Source organism: Protopterus annectens, chromosome 6.part0, assembly GCF_019279795.1.
Source record: "Protopterus annectens isolate FY-2018-M chromosome 6.part0, PAN1.0, whole genome shotgun sequence".
NCBI lineage: Eukaryota > Metazoa > Chordata > Ceratodontiformes > Protopteridae > Protopterus > Protopterus annectens.
Genome location: NC_056737.1, coordinates 1,183,416,663 through 1,183,443,307, shown reverse-complemented (window position 1 = coordinate 1,183,443,307; position 26,645 = coordinate 1,183,416,663). Strand labels below are relative to the sequence as shown.

At 40.8% G+C, this 26,645-nt stretch overlaps 1 protein-coding gene across 1 annotated transcript in view; it reads right to left on the bottom strand.

Annotated features, from left to right (window-relative positions):
- The window catches only part of LOC122804749 (keratin, type II cytoskeletal 8-like), a gene marked incomplete in the record, with an annotated part of 529,113 nt that overhangs the window by 180,184 nt on the left and 322,284 nt on the right, over window positions 1–26,645 (bottom strand). Inside the window, 1 exon segment of the mRNA XM_044074815.1 lies at window positions 3,361–3,525. Within this exon segment, the coding sequence (XP_043930750.1) occupies window positions 3,361–3,525 (165 nt within the window).

The following is a 26,645-nucleotide window of genomic DNA, read 5'->3' as shown; positions in this document are numbered from 1 at the left end:
GAATTTTTCAGAGATTTGGGATGCATGGCTAGGCTTAAAAAGGCCCTTGTGGTCATTAGCCTAGTAAATGCCTATGAACCCATGAACCTATTAATTGGACCAAGATTGAAAAGACTGGGGCACAGATTTCCCCCATTGTAACCCCCTTAACCTGTTTAAAATACTCACCTTCAAAAAAGATAAAATTGTTATCAAGGACTTTAGTTGTCAGGTCCAAGATAAGTTGTATATCCTGAGCTGTCAAATATGAACAGGGTATAAGACCTTCATGAAATAAATCCAAATCTTCATCTCCTGGGATGGCAGTAAAAAGATCCACAATATCAACTGTGAGACAACCCAAGTGGCCTGACTATACCCTTGGGACAATCTTCCCAAAAAGTCCCAAGAATCCTTAGGAAGGTAAGTTTTAAGTGAGAGCAAAGGTTAAAATTTCCTATCAAAGGTAGCAAGAGAGTATGTGATCAAACCGCTAGCTAAAATAATCGGTCTAAATTTTAAATGCTGTATATCTTTATGAACTTTTGGTATCCCAGATATTGTTGGGACTAGTGACTTCTTCACATACAAAAATGAAAAGGTGTCTTCAGATATTCCTCCTTTATATAACAATTCTTCCAGAAACAATTCAATATTATGATGTGCTATATTAATCTCGTTACGAGACATCTGTAAGTAAGTAGAAGGGTCAAATAAAATGTTTATCATGGCATTGGAATAATTAATTCCTCTCCCTTTATCTGGTCTCATTATTCTAATAGATCTGTCATTCCTTAAAGAGTCGAACAATAATTTTTCAGAAGGTATTAAATTATGCTTCCTGATACTTTTGTTTTTTTTAACTGATAATAATCATTAATACAGGTCTTCTCAAAAGCTTGTATAACAGTAAGCATAATATGGTTGTAACAGCTTTTCTTTTTACAGGAAGACCTATTCTTGTTAGATAAGTAACTTGATTCTTGATTTTTAACATAAATGCAAGGTTAAGTTTTCTAGTAAATAGTTTTAGTTCAATAATTTAATCAGCTATATTAAAAGGGAGATGGGTTAGGAACAAATTTAAACCCTCTGGAACAAAGAAAAATGTTCTGGGGTGATTGTAACATGACTATAGTTAAAATATTATAGCCTTGATAAGACAACATAATAGTTGTATCCAGTACAAATATCATTTTCTGCCCTTCCCTTTCACTTTGCCTGTCCCCTGCTTTACCTTGCTTGACTGAAAATGATTCACTAGAGGGGAGATGTCAAGCTCAATTCCAGTTTTGGGGGAATGGTGGGCATGGGAAGCAATCTGTTCAGGCTACCATAATGCATGATCAAATTAAGATTGTATGCATTAATACCCTGTAAACCATTATGGTGATTTGAGGTCACAGAGTGAACCAGAAACTCTTCTTTCAACCCACTGAAAATATTATAATTGTTAACCTTTAAGGGGTAAACAGCATTGTTGCTATATTATCATATCTCTAATTTGTTAATATTCCATTCCTTATTCACATCACATTGTTTCTCTCTTCTAAAAAACATTATTATAAGCACATGTATACTGTTCAAACAATAAATCTGCCTTTGTGTGATTATTTAAACAATCAGTTTCTTTCAGAAAATCAGAAATCATGTTAGTATTGTATTTAATAATTAACTCCATCAGTTCCACGCCATGATGGTCAAACAACATAGTACATTCAATAGCTTCGCATTGCAGACCATTGAGAAATCTGAATACTACAAGGCCTTTAGGAACAATACTTCTATTTAAACACTCCAATAAATATGGATTATCTAATTACAGAATCCTGACTTTCAATAGTTTGTTTTCAAACAAAAAGTATACTACCCTTTAAAGAACCAAAGGAGTCTGTATCAAGTTTTTTGATTCACTGGATTTTTAACTTATTTTTTAAACAACAATTGTTGCTTATTTAAATATTGGACATAGTAAAAATTTTTTTTTCAGATTTTACCTAATGTAATTTATTGTAGATAGAACATTTTTATCATAAGTACTTAATATAATGATTTTGTGTCTTGTCTCTTTAAATTTAGGTTTTAAAAGGAAATGATGCATGGCGACATTTGTTCTGATGAAGTTCTGGGTTTACAGAATGAAAGCTTTAAATTTCTTATTAAATAATGTAAAAGTCTGACTGACATTTTTTCTTTATTTTAATTTATTTTAAAGGTTTGCTGGAGCAAAGTGTTTTTGTGTTCAGTTTAACTCCAGATGATATAACAAGGCCTACACACAATCATTTTTGTTTTTTTCTCTAAATTCCTTTTGTGTTCCTTGCAAACCTTCTTCCATATTAAATAACTGACTGACAAGGTTTTGTGCCCTAATGACAGCAAATCTTAGAAACGTTTCTTACCATCATCTAAAGTATATTAGCAATGTATGACGTTTGCCCTCATTGCTTAGACTGACCTTATCAACTATCTAGGACTAATAGTCCACATTTCAAAAAAAATGGCATTGTATGCTTCCATAAATCTTCTAGTGTCTCGCCCAAACTGCTGATCCACATATGTCATGCTGGCAGAGACAACAGCTTGCATAAAAATCAGACTTCCTTTACAGAAATACATGATATTACTGTTGTCTGCTTATTGATGTCTGTCATGATGAAAGACTGAATGAAAAGGTAAGTAGTGTTTAGTTAGTGTTTAGCTAAATAATGCTATTATTACAGGGAAAAGAGCACTTGTTAGAGATAAAGAACAATGACTCATACAAAAGTATTACTTGCCCACAATTAATGTATCACTCTTGTAGTGTACCAAAAGAGGTAACAGTTACCTAAACACAGTGTCACACCTGTGGTACATTTCTCTCACCTGCCTTAGGAATGACCTTGTCATAGATCAGCCCGGGTGCCTAGTTATCATATAAAAGTCTCCATGGCTGCAACATCAATGTCCATAACATACTATGGCCCTTACCCTTTCCAGCCCGGCCAGAAATCAGCAGCATTTCTTAAAACTCAGCCTTGTATGACAGCTTCAGATACTCTCCAGTCCCACCTCTTAACACCCAGGAGTTTGTAGGAAGTCATTTTGTTCATTACAGTAAAGAAACATAAGGAGTATGTTTAGTTACTGATTTGGCATTGACAGGTACCTTCATTCTGTACCACTGCTCTGACTCATCTTGAGCCTTTGCAGCCATGGTTTCATCATTAGAGTAAAGAAACATAAGGAGCACATTTAGTTACTGATTTGTCATTGACAGTTATCTTCATTCTGTACCACTGCTCTGACTCATCCTGAGCCTTTGCAGCCATGGTTTCATCATTACAGTAAAGAAACATAAGGAGCACATTTAGTTACTGATTTGTCATTGACAGTTACCTTCATTCTGTACCATTGCTCCGACTCATCCCGAGCCTTTGCAGCCATGGTTTCATACTGACTCTTGACATCGTTTATTATGTGGGACATCTCTAGGTCACGGCTATTGTCAAGGGACACGACCACCTCTGCGTTGTGGACCTGGGACTGCAGCTCTTTGGTCTCCTGTAAGATAAGTGGACAGATAGGTCATAGTGCTGCACAGCATTCTGCTCCCTGACCAGTTACTTTATAGCACACTGGGCACATCATTGTGTTCATTGCAGCTGTTAGCTCACAGCACTGTATGCATACTGTTCTGTTCCCTCCCAAACATATAGTTCACAGCTCTGTGCATGCATTCCTGTTTTCAGTCCCAGCAGACAGATCACAGCACTGTATGCATGCTATTCTGTTCTCTCCCAGCATTCACTGCACACCTCTGTACACATATCCTTCTCTTCCCTCTGATCAGTCAGGTCACACCACTATATGAATCGTGTTCTATTCCCTCCCACCACTTAACGCTTTGTGCCACATCATCCATAGTAGATCTTATCAAAAGAAGATATCCTCAAAGAATATTAAAGAATATATTAATTTTTCTGTTTAGCAAGAGGATAATGTGACGATCTTAATGTTCTTTAACAGAGCACAATCATAGCGGCATTAATGAAATAATGCAGCCTAATCATGCAAGTTAAAAGATTTCACAGTAATGAATCTAAATGTATTTTTTATTTTATTTTGCCATGTAACAGCCATTGCTTCATGTTCTTCATCTCTTGCTGTTTCATACAATTATGTACCTATCATTAGCCATGCACATAAAACATTTCCATTTCCCAGAATCTAATCTAGAGTTATGCAGTATCTATTGTAGCATAGGGAGGGGGCATAGCTAACAAGGGAATAGGCACTGATAGCTAGATGACTTATCAAAGGTGTCGGCACCCAACTAGGTAAAATTATTCTTTGGATCTGTCCAGCTACCTTGTTATCAACTAATAAAATATGAATAAATCACACCTAGTAACCCAGAGAGAAAACCAGGAGGTATGAACAGGAAGGTGTTGCCTCCCTTTCTCCACAGTTTAATTTGCTCCACCAGTAACAGATGAGCATCAGTTTTCTATGCAATCACTATCTTCACCTAAACCAAAAGGTAAAAAGGTCACACAGACAAACCATTCAGAAAAACTCCAAGAAAGAGACAGCTATGCTAGAGTCTTCACTGTGTATTACCTTAAACCTTCTCTAGGGAGGCCATTGGGATATATGTAAATTATTCCTGAGATGGTATCCCACTGCATAACAACATTAATGTGTAATTAAGTAGTGGTCAATCTTTGAAGGCCAAGACAAACAAAGTAAAAAATATATATATATTTCTCATAATTTGTTACGTAGATTTAACACCTACTTGGCTGAAGTGCTATCTGTTTATGTCTTTTCTTTCAACTTGGTTATGTTTGAAAATCCTTATAGATTATATGATCACAAGAAGTCCACCAATACATTTTCTGTAACTTAGAGAAAATCTACCATTTGTAAGTCCAGTGCTTAACTTACTTTTATATTAAAAGTTTGAAGAAATAATAGGTGATGGGTATTACACTTGTGCAGTAATCCCAATTTATTTATTTATTATTTATTTATTTATTTGACATTTGTTGACCAGGTTAGTCTGACTGAGCAAAAGCCCTTTTTCAGTGGAGGCCTAGGGAGAAAAGCTCCACAATTATTACAGACACAGATAGTATAACAAACCAAAAGTGTATAAACTAATTATATAACTAGTATAACAATCGAAGTGTACACATAGATACTATAAACAAATCCTTAGAGAAAACATACGTGCATCAAAAGTTACTTAAAGACAAATACCAAGGCAGTTAGATTGGAACAGTAGCAGACACAGGAGTCTGACAGTAAAATGAGACCAGTGTGCAGTGATTTGTACATTGGCAGTTATATACCAGCATACACCATTGCACTTTGAGTGGTACAGTAGCAAAGATACGTGCCTTACAGTATCAGAAGTTGAAGATAGAGCTCCAAATAAGAGAAATGTTCATGCAGTAATAGGAAAGGAGGAATAAATAGCAAAAGGTGAGTAGAGACCACAGAGGAGAAGATGAAGTGATTGTAGGTTTAGTAGGAGTGGGAGGTGGAAAATCAAGGTAATAAGTGGATATGAAGGGCAAAGAGGAGGAAATAGTTGTAACAAATGTGGTATAAAATTATCCAGACTCTGTTTAATTTGTAAAACAAGAAAGAAAAAAAGAAAGGAAAGATGTTCTTTATTTCAGGTAGTGATGCCCAATACTGGTGTGTGGGGCTCTAAACATTTGTTGGATAAGATGTTTGTTTTTTTTAAAAATGTTATGAAAAACGTGAATAAAAATAACCAAAACTGGACACAGTTCATAGCTCAAGGAATAATTTCATTTTTTTCTTAGGGGAAAATGTATTCAGAACTGAGTACAAAAGTAAAATGCAAGCTTAAAAAAAAAAGTATGTTAAAAACTCATAATCAAACACAACCAATTACAATTACCAGTGCTGATACAATGCACAAAAAATAACACATTTAGACTATATTAAAGCTCATGCTTCTTTATTGGCTTTGATTTTAAAATGCATGTAATATTAATGGAATCATTCAGACCTATAGGACTGTTGGCCTCTGCTGAAAATGGACATGTATCCAGCCAGACTAGCCCGGTTAACAAATGTAAAATAAAAAATAAAATGTTGGCATTCAGCTTGGCCTGCTCCAAAACTTCAAACTCTTCCAAGTCATTTTCAGAGTCACCCCCTCTATCATTGTTATGTAGTAAATCAATAAAAACAGAAAACATTTTAAAATATACACAGCTTTTAGTGTACACATTGAATTAGTTGTGCTCTTGTCTTACCATATAGAAGAACATATAGAACCGTGTAGCAGTACGTGAGAGCATTAAGGATATGAGTTCAATGCTTCCTCCAAGGCCAAAAAATTCTGTGTATATGGGTCCAGATAATATCCCGGGTGCTTACTGAATAGCATGAAGCATGACCTATTGAGTCCTGTAAAATCACTGTTCAACCTTAGCCTCGTAACTGGGTTCATGCCTGATGAGTGGGGTCTGCATCAGTTATCTCTCTGCAAAAGGTGGGACGTCTACTGTCTCGGTAACTACAGACCCATAAGTCTGATTAGTCACTTATGTAAAGACGTGGAAGGAATTTTTATTTGTATTTATTTATTTATTTATTGCATTTAGTTAACCGGCTAGTGTCCAACTGGGCCAGAAGCTCGTTTTCAGCAGAGGCCTGGGGAGAAAAGCTCCACATGTAGTAACAAAGCTTACAATAATTATAACTATTATAATACAGGAGACAGTATAGAATACAAACAATAGTGAACACAAGTGTACAGAATCTGTAAGTTTATACAGAAACACTAATTACAAAGACAGTAAGCAGAAAATAAATTCAGAGACAGTATATTAACAGTGAATGAAAATGCATGAAGTTAGTTACTATTCCAGAGTTACAGGCGAGATGGAGGGACTATAGTTGAAGGTAAAGTAGACTAAGGTATAGGAGGTAGAAGAATTAGCCTGGTGCATGACAGGGGCAAAGCCAGTGTTTGGCTAGGTAATTTTTTAGGAGTTGTTTGAACTCATGGTGGTGAGCATTTTGTGTGATGGGCTGTGGAAGAGTGTTCCACAATTTGGCTATTTTGTGTGAATAAAGGGAGTTACCATGCTAGTTGTGGGAGCAGTTTACATTTAGCATTAGCTTGTTGGGGGATCTGAGGGATGGGGTAGTGGTACTAGGTTGGACAAGGTTAGAGAGAGTGAGGCAGTTACAGGGTTGATAGATTATTTTGTGGGCCATGGTCATTTGGTTGAGTGATAAAAGATTAGGGAGTTCTACCCAGTTGATCTGGGAGAGGGCAGTGCAGTGGTGAGCCTTGAATGGCTGATTGGTAGCAAACTTGGTGATTGTGTTGTAGCAGGATTCTAGATTATTGAACTCAGACTTATGTAGGTTTGTGAATATTTGTGATCCATATAGGAGGGTGAAAAGCAGGTGTGACGGAGCAGTGGCTAGTCTGGCACTCTGAGTGAGGTATGGGTTAGCCCTATAGAGGGTGCCAAGTTTGGCATGAACTTTTTTGATGGTCAAAGAAATATGCTTGTCAAATTGTAGATTCTTGTCTACTGTGACACCTATCAGTTTAGCCTGGCTGGTGGGCTGCATTTTGGTTCCATTTGAGGACAGTATTGTGAGAGGGGACTGACCGGGTTTGGATAATTTGTTTCTGAATGCAATAATCTTAGTTTTGTTTGGGTTAAGTATGAGTTGATGTGCTGAGAGGTATTTTTCTATGTCCTCAAAGGAAGTTTGCATTTTTATTTGAAGTTCTTCTGGTGAGAGGGCTGAGCATATTACTGTGGAGTCATTGGCATACTGGACAATGTGATTCAGTTGAGTTGCTGAGCTGAGGCTGTTAGTAAATATGATGAAGAGGAGGGGGTCGAGAATAGAGCTGTGCTAGTACTATATTTAAGTCAAAAGCCATGCTGAGATGTAGATAGCAGGTTGTGACTAAGTAGGTGGTGTAGGAGTTGTGTGTGAATGCATTTTTCTAAGATTTTTGGGAGGGGGGAGAGGATGGCTACAGGATAGTAGTTGGTTAGCTCCCTGGAGGCTCCACGTTCGTGGAGGGGAATGATGCATGATACTTTCCAGAGAGGCAGGATGTACCGTTCAGTAATGGAACAATTGATCAAGGCAGAAATAGGGTAGGTGATAAAAGGTGTTGCAATCTTTAGAAATTCTTTAGAAAGTTGGTCAGCTGCAAGACAACAGGGTTTTAGCTTGGTTAGGAGTTTTTTATGTAGCTGGTTTGAATGGTAGTAAAAGTTAGGGGGTTGGGGTAGTCTGGGTTAGGAATGGGAACGGTAAGCAAATGGGTGCTCTGGGTACCTAGTAGGGTGGTTATGGAATTAATAAAGTGGGAAGTGAATTGAGTAGCTATAGGGTTAGTGTTGTTAGAAGCAACATGGGCAGGTGTAGGGGTATGGCCGGGGCTAAGGAGATAGTTAATGATTTTCTAGAATTTTTGAGGGGTGTTCGGGTATTTTTGTTGACTGGCTAGGTAGTAGCTTTGTTTGTCCTTTTTGATTTGTTTTTTAGCTACGTTATGAATCTGTTTATATACTAAGAGGTGGGCTGAATCTTTGGTACCCCAGGTATGCTACCCATGCCCTATCTAGGTTTAAGTAGCAGTTTGGTGTCATTTGATAACCATGGTAGTTGCTTGGCTCTTAAGTGACCCTTTCTAGAGGGAGCAAGGCTATTAAGTATGTTAAGGAAGATGTTAAAATATTGGACAGCCAGGTCAAGGTGGAGGTGTTTAAGTGGTGATCAGTCACAATGTTGAAGTAATAGGTTAAAGAAAGAGGGGGAGAAATGTGCTACATATGTACTTGTAGGAAATGTTATTTTGTGTGTCTATGCGTTTTCTCTAAAGAAAGGTTGGCGAATGGTCACTAAGGGAGTCTGGCAGGCATCCTGTTAGATAGTATAGGTTGGTCTGTTAGTCAGAATCCAATCTAGGGTTGACTGCTTATTGGAATATTTGTCTGTGTGACTAGGACAGGTTACGGTTTGAGTGAAGTTGAAGAGGTTTATGTAATTTGAGGGGGTACTAGGTGTGTAGGAGTGCCAGTCAGGATTGAAGTCACCAAGAATTATAGTTTCATGGCTGAAATTGGTAGATGCCCAGGGCAATAGATTTTCCATCATGGGAAGCTTGTTACCTGGAGGGAGATAGGTGACAATGATAATTATGTTTTTTTAGGATTGATTTTGAGGTGAGTTGTTAGGATTTCAGCATTGGAAAGGTCTGGGTAGGTACAGTTAAGTAGTTCAACTTTGAGAGTGTCTTTAAACATAATGGCAGCTCCACCACCTCTTTTGTCTAATCTGTCCTGTCTAACGATGTTATAGCCGGGAGTGATAACTTCATTACCTTTAATGTGGGGTTTTAACCAGGTTTCTGTTATTACGGCTATGTTCAGGCGAGTAAGTGTCTAGGGTTGTATGGAATTCTGTAGGTTTATTTAAGAGGCTGCATAGATTGAAAATGGTAAAAAGTTGGTCTGGGGTAGAGGTTTTTGGGAAGGGGGTAGGGATGGGAGTGTGAAGTAAGTAGATTGGATATTAACTTGGGAGGGCTTGGGGGAGGAGTATTGGCTGGGAGCTAAGTTATTCTTTGGACCTGGGTTAGGATAGATGTCCACCTGGAGTTTCATTTGTGCCAAAGAGTGTAGTAGGAGATTTTGTAGTTTGTTAATTAACTTTGTATATCTTGTAGTATGGGGGTTGGGATGATGTGTTTGAATGTGTTTGAAGGTGTGAGGAGAGAGGTAGAGATATTATAAAGTTGTGGGCTGATGGCAGTGTAAGTGTGGGACTTACAGTGATGGGAGTGCAGTGGGAGAGTGGGAGAGTGGTAGTGCTTGATGTGGTATGTATGGAGAGAGGTGGAGTTGTAGCTTGATGTAGGCTGTTAATGAGTAGTAGGGATGCATGTTTGGTAGGTATGTTCCAGAGTTGAGGTAAAGGGAGGGGATGGCTACAGTGGGTTTGAATGTGTATGGATGTGAATAAGCAGTTCAATGACTGAAGAATGATGAGGTGGGATAGATGATAGTGTAGCTGGACGTGGAGAGGTTAAGGGAATGGTGGGTGTGGTTTGGACAGATATATATCTCTAATGAAAGTGGGGGTTGGTGGGAATGGGGGTAGAATAGGAGAGCGGAGTGAGCCTGAGCGCAGTGAGGGTGAATGGAGCGGGTTGGCCCAGCAAGAGGATGTAAGGGAAGTCAAGATAAACAATCAGTGAGCTAGAATTGCATAAAGCTAAGTTCCTTAGGCTCATGGATATTTTAAATAAAGACACAGAAAGCATTCAGTCACTGGATCCAACACAGTTTGGTTTCATCAAAGGCTGATTGTTCCTACTCAGCCTAGTGGACATTTCAAGAAAATCACCAAAGCTATGGAGACGGGCAAAATGATACACATTCCCTATCTTGACCTGGTCAAAGCATTCAGCACTATTCCACATTCAGCATTCTCAGCAAACTCATGAAAATAGGAGTTAATCTGTATATCACCTATTGAATAGGTAAGATGCAAGAAGTCAGGATAGAAGAGCTCCACAAAAGGTCAGTCACTAGCTGAATCCCTCAGGGTTTGGTGCTAAAGGTTCTCCATTTTGGCATCTACTTTTCAAAATTCAAAGCTAATGTCAAAGACCTCTGTTTGACCACATTTGTGGATGACTGCAAGCTCAGCACAATCACTGAATCTCACAAAAACATTAAAATCCTCTAAGAGGGCTTATTCCAAGTTAATAATTCATACCAGAGCTATGGTCTAAATCTGAATGCCAAAAAAAGTATAATAGTGTCCTTTAGAAAGTCGATCACCCCATGGAATTTTCACATAGGCGATGCACCTGTAAGAGTAGATTCAATGCTTAGGGACTTGGGAACATATTTGGGCAGTGACTTGTCCTTTGACTATTATCAGCCTACTGTTGTTGGGAAGTGATTATATATTCCACAACTTATAAGTAAAGATATGGCATCCAGGGCCAAGGATGTTATTGCCCTTCTGTACTCAGACTTCATTAGACCAATCATTGAGTACAATGCTCCCTTTGCTATGTCCCTGGTCAGGCATATGCAACAACTGAAATGGCCACAGAGGTTCTTCCTCACAAAAAGAATACAAGGTGCAAACCACACGGAATGTGCAGACCACCTCAAAGCCTTATCCCTATACTCAGTCTCCTACAGACTATCGAGAGGGGATCTATGCCTGGCTTATAAGCCATCATCTGATACAGTACTGTTAGACTTGCTTCACATCTACATGTCTAATAGCATCAAAATCCCCAGTCAAAGGACCTAAACCTTATTTGCAACATAAACCCAGCATGTTGGAGGAGCAGGTATGTGTCCGTGAGACTATCCCTACTCTGGAACAGACTTTCCATTTGTGTAAAGCACAGTTTATCCCTGACCCTACTGAAATGCAACCTGAAGTAATGGACGAGGAATCAGAAGTGTACCCCTGGACTGATACCTAATCCCTTGTTGTACAGAGGCACCTTGGAAATGGTCTGCCATCTTAACCCTGCAGAATGCCCTGGATAATCTATCTCGTCATTTATAAATGAGGAAAACATAACAAAGGCCTACTGCAGCCATTAACATAGGAATCACCTATGACCCCTAATGTTCAGCTGGCATCAGCAATTTGAAGAGGCAAAGGGCTTGATTTCTAATTTAATGTACAAAGGATGAACACTGCAAAAGTGAGCATAATTATTATTAAATGTCTCTTATGTATAACTTAGATGGAAATACCCCAACTGTGGCTAATATGTAAAAAAATATTGATTATGTCAAAATTAGACTCTACTACAAAAAAATAAAATATTCAGTAAAGCAACAATATAATAAAATTTTGCGATAAAATTCATATTTGCACAGGAACACCCTCTTCCAGTCATTTAACTCTGTGGTAGTGAATCTGGATGCTACAGGTACACCCATAGCTATACACTTATCTTACAAATTATCTTGCAAAATTCTGGTAATCACTGCCACACAGGTAGAAACTGCACTCTCCAAACCTAAGAATACAGCATCCATGGGACCAAATGACTTCTCGGGCTGTGTACTACATGAACTACAAAATGAACTGGCACCTCACCTAAGTGCCATGTTTAATCATAGCCTCATCTCAGGCTTCGTATTCACTGAGTGGTGCACAGCTACAGTTATCCCACTCCACAAGGGGGGATCCACCTTGGATCCTGGGAACTACTGTCCCATCAGTCTGATGAGCCTGATCTGCCAGGGCATAGAACGCATTATCATGGAACTTATAAACAAAGACATTGGCAACCTTCAAACACTGGACCCCATCCAATTTGGGTTTGTGAAGGGCTGATCTTGTCTCCTGAACCTGATTGACTTCTTTGAATCAGTTTCCAGAGCTGTAGATGAGGGTAAGGCAGTCCACACAGCCTATCTGGACCTTGCCAAGGCCTTCTACACCATCCCCCACTCTGGAATCATAGATAAACTTACTAAGCTGGGCATAAATCCCTATGTCACTCAATAGATTGCCGACTGGCTTACTGACAGAACCCAGACTGTAAAAGTAGCCGACTCCAAATCCAGCTCCAGACAAGTTACAAGTGGAGTACTTCAGGGTTCAGTCCTGGGACCACTCATGTTTGACATCTACTTCTCTGAAGTACAGGCCAACACTAAGGGACTCTGGCTAACAAAGTTCGCAGATGACTACAAATTGGGAGCCATTATTGAATCCCCAGATGATGTGGATATTCTTCAAAAGGGCCTTACAGAAACAGATGCTTGGTGCCAGAGCCATGGGCTCAAGCTTAATGCCAAGAAATGTATAGTTATCCCCTTTGGGAAAAAACATGTACCCATGAATTACCACATAGGTGGCAGTACACTAAACACCGAAAGTGTGATGAGAGACATAGGGACACAGGTGGACAGTGGTCTCACCTTCGATATCCAAATTGCCACAATAGTCAGGAAATCCTTCTATGTGGCACACCTTATCACTAAGGGCTTTTCATCCAGAAAAAAGGAGGTCATTGTCCCACTGTACTTATCCCTCATTAGACCCATTATAGAGTACAATGCCCCATTTGGTATGTACCTCACAAGACATCTGCAACAGCTGGAAAGGCCACAGAAATACCTTACTAAAAGAATCACAGGCCTAAAGCAGATGCCCTATGCTGACAGTCTAAAAAAACTCCAGCTATACTCTGTGGCATATCGTGTACTCAGAGGTAATCTCTGCTTAACATAGAAGGCCATGTCAAACACTGAGCTGTTGGACATGCTCCACTTAAAGAAATCCCAATTCCTCAGAGCCACACGCTCCTGGGATCCAAACCTTGTCATCACAATGAACAAAACATGCTGGAGGAATAGGTTCCTGACCCATAGACTCCCCAGACTCTGTAACAGACTGCCCATACATGTCAAGCAGAGTGCCTCCTTGGCCCTCTTCAAAAGGAACCTTGACAATTGGATGGGAGATAGGAAATTCACCCCGGGGATCATGTCAGTCGCCCTGCTAGACAGGGGGCCAGGGAAGTAAATATTGCGGGAAGAAATATCTAAGGAAATGTTATGGCTAGGCTTGTATAGGCCCTAGGGCCGATAGCCTAGTACCAACCTATGAACATATGAACATAAAACTATGACCATTAAACAAAATAATTAGGCAAGAACACAAGGTCCATAAGAATACACCATGGGCCCAAGTCAGAAAGGTTACCAATGAGGTAACCATTCCTGATTAAGGGATATCCCTACCATAGTGCTGTACCACAAACTGGTGAAGCACTACAGGCCTGCTACAAAGGCTAACAAGGAATCCTAGAGGAGCAGCCTGTGATAATTACCCTACCCTAATATAAATGTCTGTAGTAAGATATTTACAAAGCGAAGTAATTTTGAGAGTAGCTTAGCTGCAGATGCTACCTTGGTTAATTTACATGGCCAAAAGCTTGTATTCACCTGCTTATATCAGACGTGCCAGGGACTTTAGCAGACAGAAAGTGATTGGTGTGTGTGTGCGTGCACTTGTGTGCACGTGTGTGCATATGCGTGTGTGTGTGTGTGTGTGTGTGTGTGTGTGTGTGTGTGTGTGTGTGTGTGTGTGTGTGTGTGTGTGTGTGTGTGTGTGTGTGTGTGGAAAGGGGACTCTCACACCTCTTCATTGCCATAGACTAATGAGCAAATACTGCAATATTTGGGTGGGGGAACACTAGACACCATTGCTATCTCTTTATCTCTTGCCTTAAAAGTATTTAAAAAGAAAAGAGAAAATGTTTTGCAGCACAAAAGACACATGTTATAGGAGAACACTAGATATCAGGGATATCTTTTTATAGCACATCTGAAAGCCACCGCTAGATACCAGAGATGCTTCGTCTTTGTAAATATAAAAAATAGAGTAAAAGGAATGGAAGCTTCAAATGCTGCATCCCTGGCAATGACAGCATCTTGTAAAGCCGAAGCCTTAACTCCTGTACACTAATTGAAGAATTATTATAGCAGCATAGTGTTTACATAATAATAATAATAATAATAATAATAATAATAATAAATATGAAACATTAATCTCTGGCATTAGTTTGCAATGGTCCATGAGTTATGTGTGACATGGCATGTAAATGAGGCAACAGCAGCAGCATTCTGGGAAATCAGGGAAAGTTGAGAGGGATGATGCGTGTCCACATCAGGGGAGACCTGAAGACTTACTTCAAAAGTTAATAGAGCAACTGGTCTAGCATCATGATGCACTTTACTATCAGTACGAAAAATGAAACTGTCTGTCATTACTGGCCAGCTGTAAGGATTGTTTCTTTTAATGTGTGTGAGAGTAAATGGGGTAGTAAATGTTCCAACGCAAAGCATCAGCTGCTGATAATACAGTAATTCAGTGACATGCAAATTAACAAAAAAAAATTTCTTTTCTCATTGCACTAACATGTCTATGAATGGTATTTCCACACATCTCACCAACAGTCCCTTTTAGCTGTAGCTCTGCTATCGATAGATAGGACATTCTTTCTGAATTACTGGAGTGTGTTGATATCTTTATTATAGGTTCATAGGTGTGTACTAGGCTAATGACCCTAGAGCCTTTACAAGCCTAGCCCATAGGATTACCCTGGCATTGTGCCACCCAACCTTAGTTCCTAATGCCTCTGACAGGTAAAGCCACTGGAGTGATCCCCAGAGTGAATTTTCTATTTCCCATCCACTCATCAAGATTTCTCTTGAAGAGGGCCAGTGAGGTGCTGTGTTTGACATGTATGGGAAGTCCATTCCATAGCATGGGCAGTCTCTGGGGTGTGAACCTGTCCTTCCAGCATGTTCTGTTGATTGTGGTAATGAGGTTGAGGTCTCTGGAGTGTGTGTGGTGTGGAGGAATTGGGAATTCTTTAGATGTAGCATTTCTAACAGAGCTGGGTCAGACATGGCTTTGCAAGTCAAGCAGAGATCACCTCTAAGTAGGTGATATGAGACAATGAATAGTTGGAGTTTTTTGAGTCTGTCCATATAGAACAAGTGTTTAAGGCCTAGGATCCTCTTTGTGTGGTACTTTTGTGGCCTCTCCAGTTGTTGTAGGTGTCTAGTGATGTACATGCCAAATGGGGCATTGTACTCTATGATTGGCCTAATGAGAGAAGAGTAGAGGGAGACAATGACCTCTTTCTTCCTGGATGCAAAACCCTTATTAATGAGATGTGCCACATAGAATGACTTTCTAACCACAGTGGCAATGTGGTGGTTAAAAGGTTGCTGTCAGCCTGTGTTCCCAGATCTCTTATTATGCCTTCTGTGTTCAGTGGAATACCATCAATGTTTAAATTCATGGGAAATGGGGGATTTCCCAAAGGGGATGATGCCACATTTTTTTTGGCATTGAGCTTAAGGCCATGGTTCTGACACCAGTCATTGGTCTCAGTGAGGCCTTTCTGTAGGATGTCAACATCACTTGGAGAGTTAACAATAGCTCCCAACTTACAATCATCCATGAACTTTGTCAGCCAGAGTCCTTTCATGTTGGCCTGAACTTCAGAGAAGTAGATGCCAAATAGGAGAGGACCCAAAACCGACCCTGTGGGACTCCACTTTGACTGGTTGGCAGTCTGACTTGGAGTCAGCTACTTTCACATTGTGGGTTCTGTCTGTGAGCCCATTTGCAACTCACCTAGTGATATAGGGGTTGATGTCTAGCTTAGTGAGTTATTCTATGATTCTTGAATGGGGAATGGTATCAAAGGCCTTGACCAGATCAAGGTAGGCTGTATGAACCACCTTGCCTTCATCCACAGCTCTGGTGACTGACTCAATGAAGTTGACCAGGTTGAGCAGGCATGATCTACCCTTCACAAAACCAAACTGTATGTGATCCAGCGTTTGGAGATTCCCTATATCCTTGTTTGTTAGGTCCATAATGATGCATTCCATACCTTTGCATATCAGACTCATTAGGCTAATGGGGCAATAGTTCCCAGGGTCTGTAGTCGCTCCTCCTTTGTGTAGAGGGATGACTGTAGCAGTGCATCATTCCATAGGGACAAAGCCTGAGGTGAGGCTGTGATTGAACAGAGCACACAGGTGAGGTGCCAGTTCAATCACAGCCTCACCTCAGGCTTTGTCCCTACCGAATGGCACACTGCTAGAGTCATCCCTCTCCACAAAGGACGACTGTAGCAGTGCACCATTTGGTAGGGAAAAAGCCTGAGGTGAGGCTGTGATTGAACAGGGCACACAGGTGAGGTGCTACTTCCCTCTGTAGTTCATGTAGAACACAGCCAGGGATATTGTCAGGTCTCATAGAAGCTGTATTATTGGCCTTGGGACAGTGCTGTTTTAGCCTGTGCAGCAGTAGTACTGGGTGACTGGGAATCTACTGGTATTGTGATTGGTCCTTTGGGGGGAGGGAAAAAGTTGGCACTTAATCTGTCGGCCAGTATATTGGCAATATATATTGGCTCAGTATAGGAGGTGCCATTGTGCAGTAGCTCAGAGCAAATCTGGGTATTGCCATGGAGATTCTTTACATAACTATAGAAGACCTTGTGGTCATCTTTACTATCTTCTGAAATTCTGTTTTCATAGCTAGCTTTAGAGGATTTGATGAGGGATCTTAACTTTTTGTTGAGGCTGATAAGGGAGTTTTTCCAGTCTTGGGATTTCACCTTATTCCGCATCAGTTTCCTCCTTCTGTTGTAGAGTTTGTTTGTGGCAGGGGACCACCAGATTTGCTTCCTTTTTTTGGAGAAGAGCATCTTGGTTCTGTTGGGTATGGCGAGATTCCTGCATTTGTGTACGTGTTCATAAAGTGCATTGCTGTATGATTCAGTGGTCATGCAACTATTCTCCATTTGCATGGGCATCATGAAGTTAGGCACCTCTGTTTTTAGAAGCCCAAGGTTAGCTTTGGAGAGGTTTTTCATGGTGGTTACCTTTGCGGGGGGGGGGGGTAGGAGAGATGTGGATTTCCGAGGTGATTAGTTTGTGGTCAGATCTAACCAGGGAGGAGTTGACTATTGGTGTAGAACAACGGTCGCCCATGTTAGTAATGACCAAGTCAAGGATATTGCTACCTCTAGTGGGGGTAAGAATGAGCTGGTCCAGGGCATTGAAATTAATGAATTCCAGGAAACATTGGTCAAGTGCACTGGTACATGAGTAGCTTTCCCAATTAATGGAGGGGTAGTTGAAGTCGCCCAGTATGAGAGTGTTAGGTTGGACCCTAATACTGTCCAGGGTGCTTAGGAACGTAGAGTGTGAGTCTTGGGACATGGTTGGGGACCTATATCAGGCTATGACCTGAATCGCTGTCTTACCCAATGTTAGCTGCACCTGAAGTATCTCTGATGCGTTATGTTGGGCTACCAGTCTGGAAGTGTGTGCTTCCTTTATGAATATGGAAACACCACCGCCTTTGGAGCTTCAGTCCAAGTTCTGGGGCCAAAAGGTGTGGAATGAGTTATAGTCTGGTAGTGCAGGGGTGCTTTCTGCTGCCTTGGACCAGGTCTCTGTTACAGCACAAATGTTAATGTTCTCTATTTTAAGGTATGCTTTGAGTGAGTGCATTTTGAGATTTAGACTTCTATCATTGAGCAGCATGACCCCCCTCAGATTGCATTTGTTTGTAATTGTTACAGAGGTAATTTGGTCTTTGGAACACTGCCTAAAAAGGCACTATAGGGGTGGTAAGACCCTTGGGCAGTATCCGGAAGCACAGGAGTGACAGATGTAGGCCATCTCTGGCAAAGCATTGAGGTTTGTCAATCATGTCATCCCAGGCAGATAGATACTGGATCCCCTTAGAATGACAACAGAAACTTAGCAAATTGTTGAAACCAATCATTTTCTGCTTGTACTGTGGTATCATTCTGGGTGATGGTAGGATGCTGCTCAGGGCTAGGGTCCTACCCACCTGGGCTACATAATCTGAGAGCTCCTCCATGTCTCTTTTCATGTAGTCTAGGGAGGTACATCTCAGGTCAGTCACACCCACATATACAATGACAGAGTCATATTTGTACCTGCTGTTGAGGGCCCTGAGTGCGTGCGTTATGTGGCAGATCCTGGCACCTGAGAGTCAGCTGACTGTTACTTTCTCCTTATTCAACCTAGTGAGTGGGACATCAGTGTGCCTCACTATTGAGTCACATATGACTAGTGTGCTGGGCATGCTGTTTTACCTTAGGGGCTTTGGTTGAGTAGCACACTGTTTAGGAAAGTTATGCATCTCGTGATTAGTGTTGTGTTGTGGTGGTCGAGTGCATTTCTGCCTTGGAGGTCTCTGCTGTTTGAGTAGATTTTTATTGAGAGCCTCCGTGAAGGTGGGTGTGTGTTCCATGTGGTGTGGTGCAAGTGTTGACCTTCTCCTCTTGACCAGCTATTCTGGTCTTAGCTGGAGAGTGCGTGGCTTCCAGTTTGGATATATAAGTGCATCTCTCACAAGTCTGAGTTTTGGGAGGTAAGAGGAGAGGGTTGTCAGTGTACATGAGGCAGATGCTACATTGCCTCAGGATGGCCAAGTTCACTAGGTTAATAGGAGAAAGCACAGGGAACTGATCTTTAGACATGCCTGGAGGGGTGGGCATTAATAATAAGTACTGGAGCTGTTTCCTTGTAGAACGTTTAGTGCTGGTAGAACTTTTGTGCACTACAATAATTGCTACAAGAAGTCTGGTAAAGTGCTAGACTAATAAGCTAGTAAAAGTGCAGGAGAGGAGAGAACTAGCAGATCTAAGGGAAAAATTGAAGAGCAGACTTTGGCACCACTCAGAAACTTACAAACAGTCCTGGATACAACAAATTTGTATCTGGACTAGACTAGTTACAGGAAAGGCAGGAAACACATGCAAACGCAGGCTTTTAAACCAGAAAGTTGAAAGAGAAGGAAAAACTGCCCAAACTGCCAATAAACTACAATTACTGGGCCAGAATCCACTCCTCTTGTGGTAGATAGGCTACCTAGTGACCAGAAAAACAATTGTGGAAACCAGACCAAGAAAACAAAGTTACAGATGACTCAGGAACTCCAATTTAACTATCCTGCGGTTTATTAGGCTCCAAAAAATCCACAGCAGCAAAAAAATACGAACAGCACAGTTCAACCTCCACAAGCATAAACGCCCCTCCAAGTCACTGCGTTTTCGTGACTTGGAAGGGCGTTTATGCTTGTGGAGGTTGAACTGTGCTGTTCGTATTTTTTTGCTGCTGTGGATTTTTTGGAGCCTAATAAACCCCAGGATAGTTAAATTGGAGTTCCTGAGTCATCCATAACTTTGTTTTCTTAGGCTACCTAGTGCTTACCACTCCCACTGATAAGCTAGAAGGCTTCCCTTCAACACAGAAAGGCTTGGGGTGCTCAGAAGCTTACATACAGTCCTGGATACAGCAAATCTGTATCTGGACTAGACTAGTTACAGGAAAGATGGGGAAAGTGCAAACGAGCACTTTAAACCAGAAAGTTGAAAGAGATGGAAAAACTGCCCAAACAGCCAATAACTACAATCTCTGGGCCAGAAACAACTCATCTTGTGATAGATAGGCTACCTAGTGCTTACCACTCCCACTGACAAGCTAGAAGGCTTCCCTGCAACACAGAAAGACTTGGGGGGCTCAGAAGCTTACAGTCCTGGATACAGCAAATTAGTATGAGAAGAGACATTATTAGCCTGAAGGCTCCTTACAAATTTTATCTTCACTGTTTGGGGTATAGAAGGGTATAGTAATTGTACACCAGCTGAAATAAACTATGTGAAAGAAACATTATTAAAATTTACAGATGTCAGTTTCTACAAAAATGCCAAGAATCCCTGGTAAAATAGTGTTTTGTGTGACAGTATTTATAATGCTGCTCAGATATGAGGAAATGCTTCTGTTTTGGACCCAGACACTGAGACTTTAGGTCTTAAGGGAGGGGCAAATGAGTTTTTATGCATTTTCAGAATGCCAAAATATAAGACTGCACAGCCTTGGTCTGTGTCATCCTCATTTCTTACTTTACTCTCATTTGTTGCTTTACTATGTTCTGGACCATGTTTATGTACTACTTATTGCCTAAACATTTACTTGGACTTCTGAGTCTGTCAGTCTCCCTTTGTCCTCCCACTTTAATCTGAAGATATGATTGCTGAAATGTAACTTTCCAAGTCAGCAGTAATCCCAAATGTTCATTCTGAGCTATCTGTTTCTTGCACAGAGGTGGTCTCTTTCTGCCAGGTGTACCCCATCCTCCTGGCAGTCTTATGCCCTTCTCCAGTGTCCATGGTTACGGATACTGATTACACTCTCTCATGTTCTGTTCCTTGTGAGAACTGGTTTCTGGTTCAGGTACCATTTCTATGAACGCTACTTCTAAGTCTCTCTCCTGGCAACTGTCTGTTTTATGTGACAGATCATTGGTACCGTCATGTACCACAGCATGCATTTACCCCAACCCTTGGTTATCACTTTGCTCACCTCCTCCCACATCTTACTCTAAGCCCTAAGGCTGCTTTTGCCGGGATCTGGTCTCTGCTTTCTCTCTCTTGTTTAGACTCCTAATCCCCTGTGTATTTGTCTCCATTCACCAAAATCTGTTTCTCTTTCCTCACACAGACTCTCCTCTTTTCCTTCCTGCCCCCGGCCACTACCTGTCTTACCTGTAACATGTCCACCTCCATTTCCAAAACCCTCAATCTTTCCCACTTTTCTTGATGGTTGCCTCCCTCCATCTTGGGTATGTAAGGGCTTATAGGCTCACAGGCTCAGGAGTTCACAACTAGTTACTAGGAGACCATGGTGGAGTCTAGCCCAGTTTTCCAATTGCCACAGATCACTCTCTTGTTAAATAAATCACTCAGTCACACAGATAGGGCAATGGAGGCTGAGGGGATCAAACTTTGGATTACAGGAAGCAGTTCATAGTCTCAATTCCCCTGAACCAGCTGCAGTGTTAACCACCTCCTGTGCTCTTTTGACAAGATCTGTCCAATGTTCTGTCTTTTTTATCCTCTGCCTCTCCATCTGGCTGAGTCCCTGCTTATCCATATCCTTCGTGTTTATTTTATGACATCGGTTCATGTCTGGTTACCTCTGCCTCCCCCTTTTCATGTATCGCTACACGTTGCATCTTTCCCTCGACACTGAGTTCCTTCTCCTTATTCTGCCTTTCATGGTTGTGTCTCCAAGAGGTATAGCTAGAATGAGGCAGAGGGCAGCTACCCTGGGTGTGAAGTGTTAGGTGGTGCAATCAACAGACGCAGATCATTAAGTGTGTGCATTTGCAGGCAGAACATAAGCTCTTTAGCACTCCACATGTGGCACAAACTGTAACACATACTTATTAAAGTTGAGGGGAAACCCAAATTGAGGGATGTTTCTAGGAACCAGAATCACTAGCTACACCTCTGGTGTCTTCCTTTTTCTCCCTTCATCTTACTCTCTGCCACCTCACTTCCTGTACTCCTCTGACATTTTCTGTGCATGTTTTCTTCTCCTCTGCCTCCCCTCCTTAACTTATCTGACCCATCCTGTTTGCAGCCCTACTGTTACCTCCTTTATTCCAGTCTCACTCTTTTATTTCATATCTGACTAGGCAGTCCATTATTCATTAACAGCTCTAGCCCCTATCTTCTACTATGAAATTCTCATTCTTCTGCATACCTCACATCCTTTGGTATCCCAAAGCTCCCTGAGACAAACAGCGCAACACACAAATCTCTCCTCACTCTTTAATAGCTGTTTCACATCCTGAGCAACACCCAAATCCCTCCCCCACTCTTTCTGTCCAGTCTCTGCTACTTATTTCCTGTCACATTCTCAGATACTTCACGTTTCATTTATTACTTTTCTTTTTTTCTGTAAAGGTTTGTTTTTTTCCCTCTTTATACCTTTCTACTCTCATTGTAAAGCAGCACTAGGAAATAGAACGGAGATTTTAAAAGTACTCTGGAAAGGGAGTTAATGTTGTAGGTATTGCAATGTGTACCTAATGGGTAGGGAAGTCTGAAGGAAATATTTGAAAGGAACAGTGGTAGGGTCTCCTGATCTATGGATCTAAACTTACTTAGCGACTCAAACAAAACATGCTGAATAGACAGACGTGTCTCAGGTATAGCCCCTTCTTTGGAACAGGATTCCTATTCACATTAAGCAGAGCCCTTCCCTGGCCCTCTTCAAAAGCAGATTGAATCAATGGATGGGGAATCGCAAATTCACACCTGAGGTAGTGCCTATGTCCCTTGTGGACAGGAGCAATCTGTGAGTTACTCAATGCACAGGCACAAATGCATGCCATCCTCTTGCCCTTAGGAGCCATATACTGGGTAAAATCAGGTTATATTGGCTAGGCCTGTAAGGGCCCTTAAGCCATTAGCTTTGTAATATCCTATGAAACTATGGAAGTAACTGAGAGTAGCTCTATCATTTTAAGGGGAGGGCTTCCTAATATAATCTTGTGATGCTCATTAATGAAACTAAAATAGTTAGACAGGAAGGGACTTCTAAACTCAAAATTAATATACGGGTTGAGAAACACAAGAGCCACTGAGTTGCAGCACAGCAGGTATGGCACAGGTAGGGTGGGAAAGTCAAAAATAGTTGTGCAGCAGTCTTAGTAGGCATCTCTCAAAGACTAAACCTTCATTTGATCTCTTACACAGTTCAGATGCAGTTAATTTATTTGCAGTCAAAGACGGTAACACATATCTTTGTTAACTGGTCCTAACTCCACCAAGACACCCCCCTCTATGGTCATTATGATACTCAGGGCCTCCCTTCCCAGTTATAACTTCAGGAGCCAATCCAGCTCTGTATCAGCATTACAGACCCCTAGACCCCCTTAACTAAGCTCCATTGTGCAGACAAAAGCTTTTCAGCACTAGAACCTGAACTTTGACAATCCTTTCCTCCAGATATTATAATAATCACACTCTGCACCAAATATGGACCCAAAGTCAGCCAATTTCTCCTTAAACAATTACTAGTGCTACGGCACAAGACGCATCACTTAGCTCTATCCAGCTATTCAGCTGGCCATACAATTATCACCTCACAGTTCATATTCCTCCTTAACTGATGAGAAATGTTGAATGTAAATATAGCACCTAACTCTGTTTCCACTTTATTTCTAAAGAGCTATGTATCTCAAACTTTGTTTTGCATCTCTGTACAGTGTCTCCTATTCTAAACTAGTGACAAATGTTTTCATATTCTAAGTTTATGCCCTGTGCACATATTCCTGCCTTCATCGTTGGTGGTGCAATGCCTGTTCTTTTTGGAAAATGCATCCTGAGCTGAGACTGTGGATGGTCAGCTTTTAATCAGTACTGTACCACGGTTAATAAAATAAATAAATAAATAAGACCTCCTAGTCACATATCTATTTTTTCTTTCATTTTGTGTGAAGGAGCTGAAACTCTTTTTTTTAAATTTAGATGTTAATAAGCAGGGATAGTATATGCTGTGTCATTTCTCCTGATGTGCCTTAAGCTTTTTATCCTATAGAGTTACTGCATCTGTTTAAAACCTTTAAGTGGGTTAAAGCATGAGGCAGTTTAGTGATCTAGTAATATGCATTTGCCTAGTAAATTGTTTACACAAGGAGATATATTACAGACATTTTCTACACTCTGGTGGCTTTGCCTTGTCCAGACAGAGGCTGTGTCTTTGCTCCTTCAGCAGAACAAGAATGACACTGCATGTAATCCCAAGACTTGGTCATTTCTGCATTCTAAGTTTATGTACACCCTAATAAGTATGGCACCAATTATTAATATCCTCTTCACATATTAAAACAATTCACTATTTACCAAAACTGTGCCACAAGCAATATCTTTGACATGCTTGACTGAAATGGTACCCTACTTTACTATACTGTGCAGCATGCTTATGGATATTTATGAAATTGTTCAGCTGAAATTATGTGCTTCATTTGCAGAGATGTTCTGTAGTTACTGTCAACTGACAGCAAGAATAAAGGTCAGAAATGCATAATCACCCCTTAGAAATGCATAATCGCTCCCTTAGAAATGCATACTCACCCCCTTAGAAATGCATAATCACCATCTCAGAAATGCATAATCACCCCCTTAAAAATGCATAATCACCACCTTATAAATGCATAATTACCCCCTTAGAATGCATAATCACCACCTTAGAAATGCATAATCACCACTTTAGCTACAATTTCTCTTATTAGCCTTAGGCTACTCTTAAAACTGTGCTTTGGGGTAATGTGTGCCAGTTAAATATCTAAATCATTATTTATAGTTATAAAAGTAACAGATGCTTGGTGCCAGAGCCATGGGCTCAAGCTCAATGCCAAGAAATGTATAGTTATCCCCTTTGGGAAAAAAACATGTACCCATGAATTACCACATAGGTGGCAGTACACTAAACACCGAAAGTGTGATAAGAGACATAGGGAGACAGGTGGACAGTGGTCTCATCTTCAATAACCAGATCACCACAACAGTCAGGAAATCCTTCTATGTGGCACATCTCATCATTAAGGGCTTTTCATCAAGAAAAAGGAGGTCATTGTCCCACTGTACTCATCCCTCATTAGACCCATTATAGAATACAATGCCCTGTTTGGTATGTACCTCACAAGACACCTGCAATGGTTGGAAAGGCCTTAGAAATACCTCACTAAAAGAATCACAGGCCTAAAGCAGATGCCCTATGCTGACCATCTAAAAAAACTCCAGCTATACTCTGCGGCATATCGTGTACTCAGAGGCGATCTCTGCTTAAGTCCATGTCAAACCCAGAGCTGTTGGACATGCTACAGTTAAAATAATCCCAGTTCCTCAGAGCCACGTGCTCCAGGGATCTAAACCTGGTCATCACAATGAACAAAACATGCTGGAGGGATAGGTTCCTGACCCAGAGACTCCCCAGACTCTGGAATAGACTGCCCATACATGTCAAACAGATCACCTCTTTGGCCATTTTCAAAAGGAACCTTGACGATTGGATGGGAGATAGGAAATTCACCCCAGGGATCATGTCAGTCGCCCTGCTAGACAGGGGACCAGGGAAGTAAATGTCCTGGGTAGAAATAGTCGGGGAACTGCTATGGCTAGGCTTGTATAGGCCCTCAGGCCGATAGCCTAGTACCAGCCTATGAACCTGTTTTAGTAAAATGTTATCATTATTGTTTAATCATTTAGTCAAGTCCAAGACTTTATGACCTTAAGGACTTCAGTATGTCAGCCCTGTCTTTCTAAACTGCTGCTCTAAATTCTGCCAAATTCGTATTCATTATGTCAGTAATACTTTCTAACCATCGTTGTCTCTGTCATCCCCATCTTTTTGTCTTCTGTAGTGATCCTGTCTTCAAATTATGTGACTAAAGTATCTGAGTTTTACTTTTACTACCAGATCTGCTTATGAACAATCTGGGTTTATTTCTTTAACTACGTGCTTGTATTAATGGAGTAATCTTCTGTCAGTCCATGGAATTCTCAAGTTTTTTCGAACATTATTGTTCAGTAGTTCAAAAGCATCAACTTCCAGCACCTTACATGTAGTCCAGCTCTCACAGCCATATGTTTTACAGGGGAAATTATAGCTTCGACTATATGGACCTTTGTCAACAATGTCACATCTTCACTATCTAATTCTTGTCAAGAGTCGCTATGGCGTACTTTCCAAGAGGCAAGTAACTTTTAATTGCATGGCTGTAATCAGCATCTGCAGAGATTGTTTCCCTGTTTGTGTGTTCTCACAGCTGATCATCAGCTTCTGAGCTGCACCACTTATCTGTGTATTCATTGGACTATCCCTTAGGGCTGACGCTACTATCTGTGCATTCATTGGACTATCCCTTAGGGCTGAGGCTACTATCTGTGTATTCATTGGACTATCCCTTAGGGCTGACGCTACTATCTGTGCATTCATTGGACTATCCCTTAGGGCTGACGCTACTATCTGTGCATTCATTGGACTATCCCTTAGGGCTGAGGCTACTATCTGTACATTCATTGGACTATCCCTTAGGGCTGACGCTACTATCTGTGTATTCATTGGACTATCCCTTAGGGCTGACGCTACTATCTGTGCATTCATTGGACTATCCCTTAGGGCTGACGCTACACTGATGGTGGGTTGAGAAAGAAACATGGAGTGGAGCTAACTGCA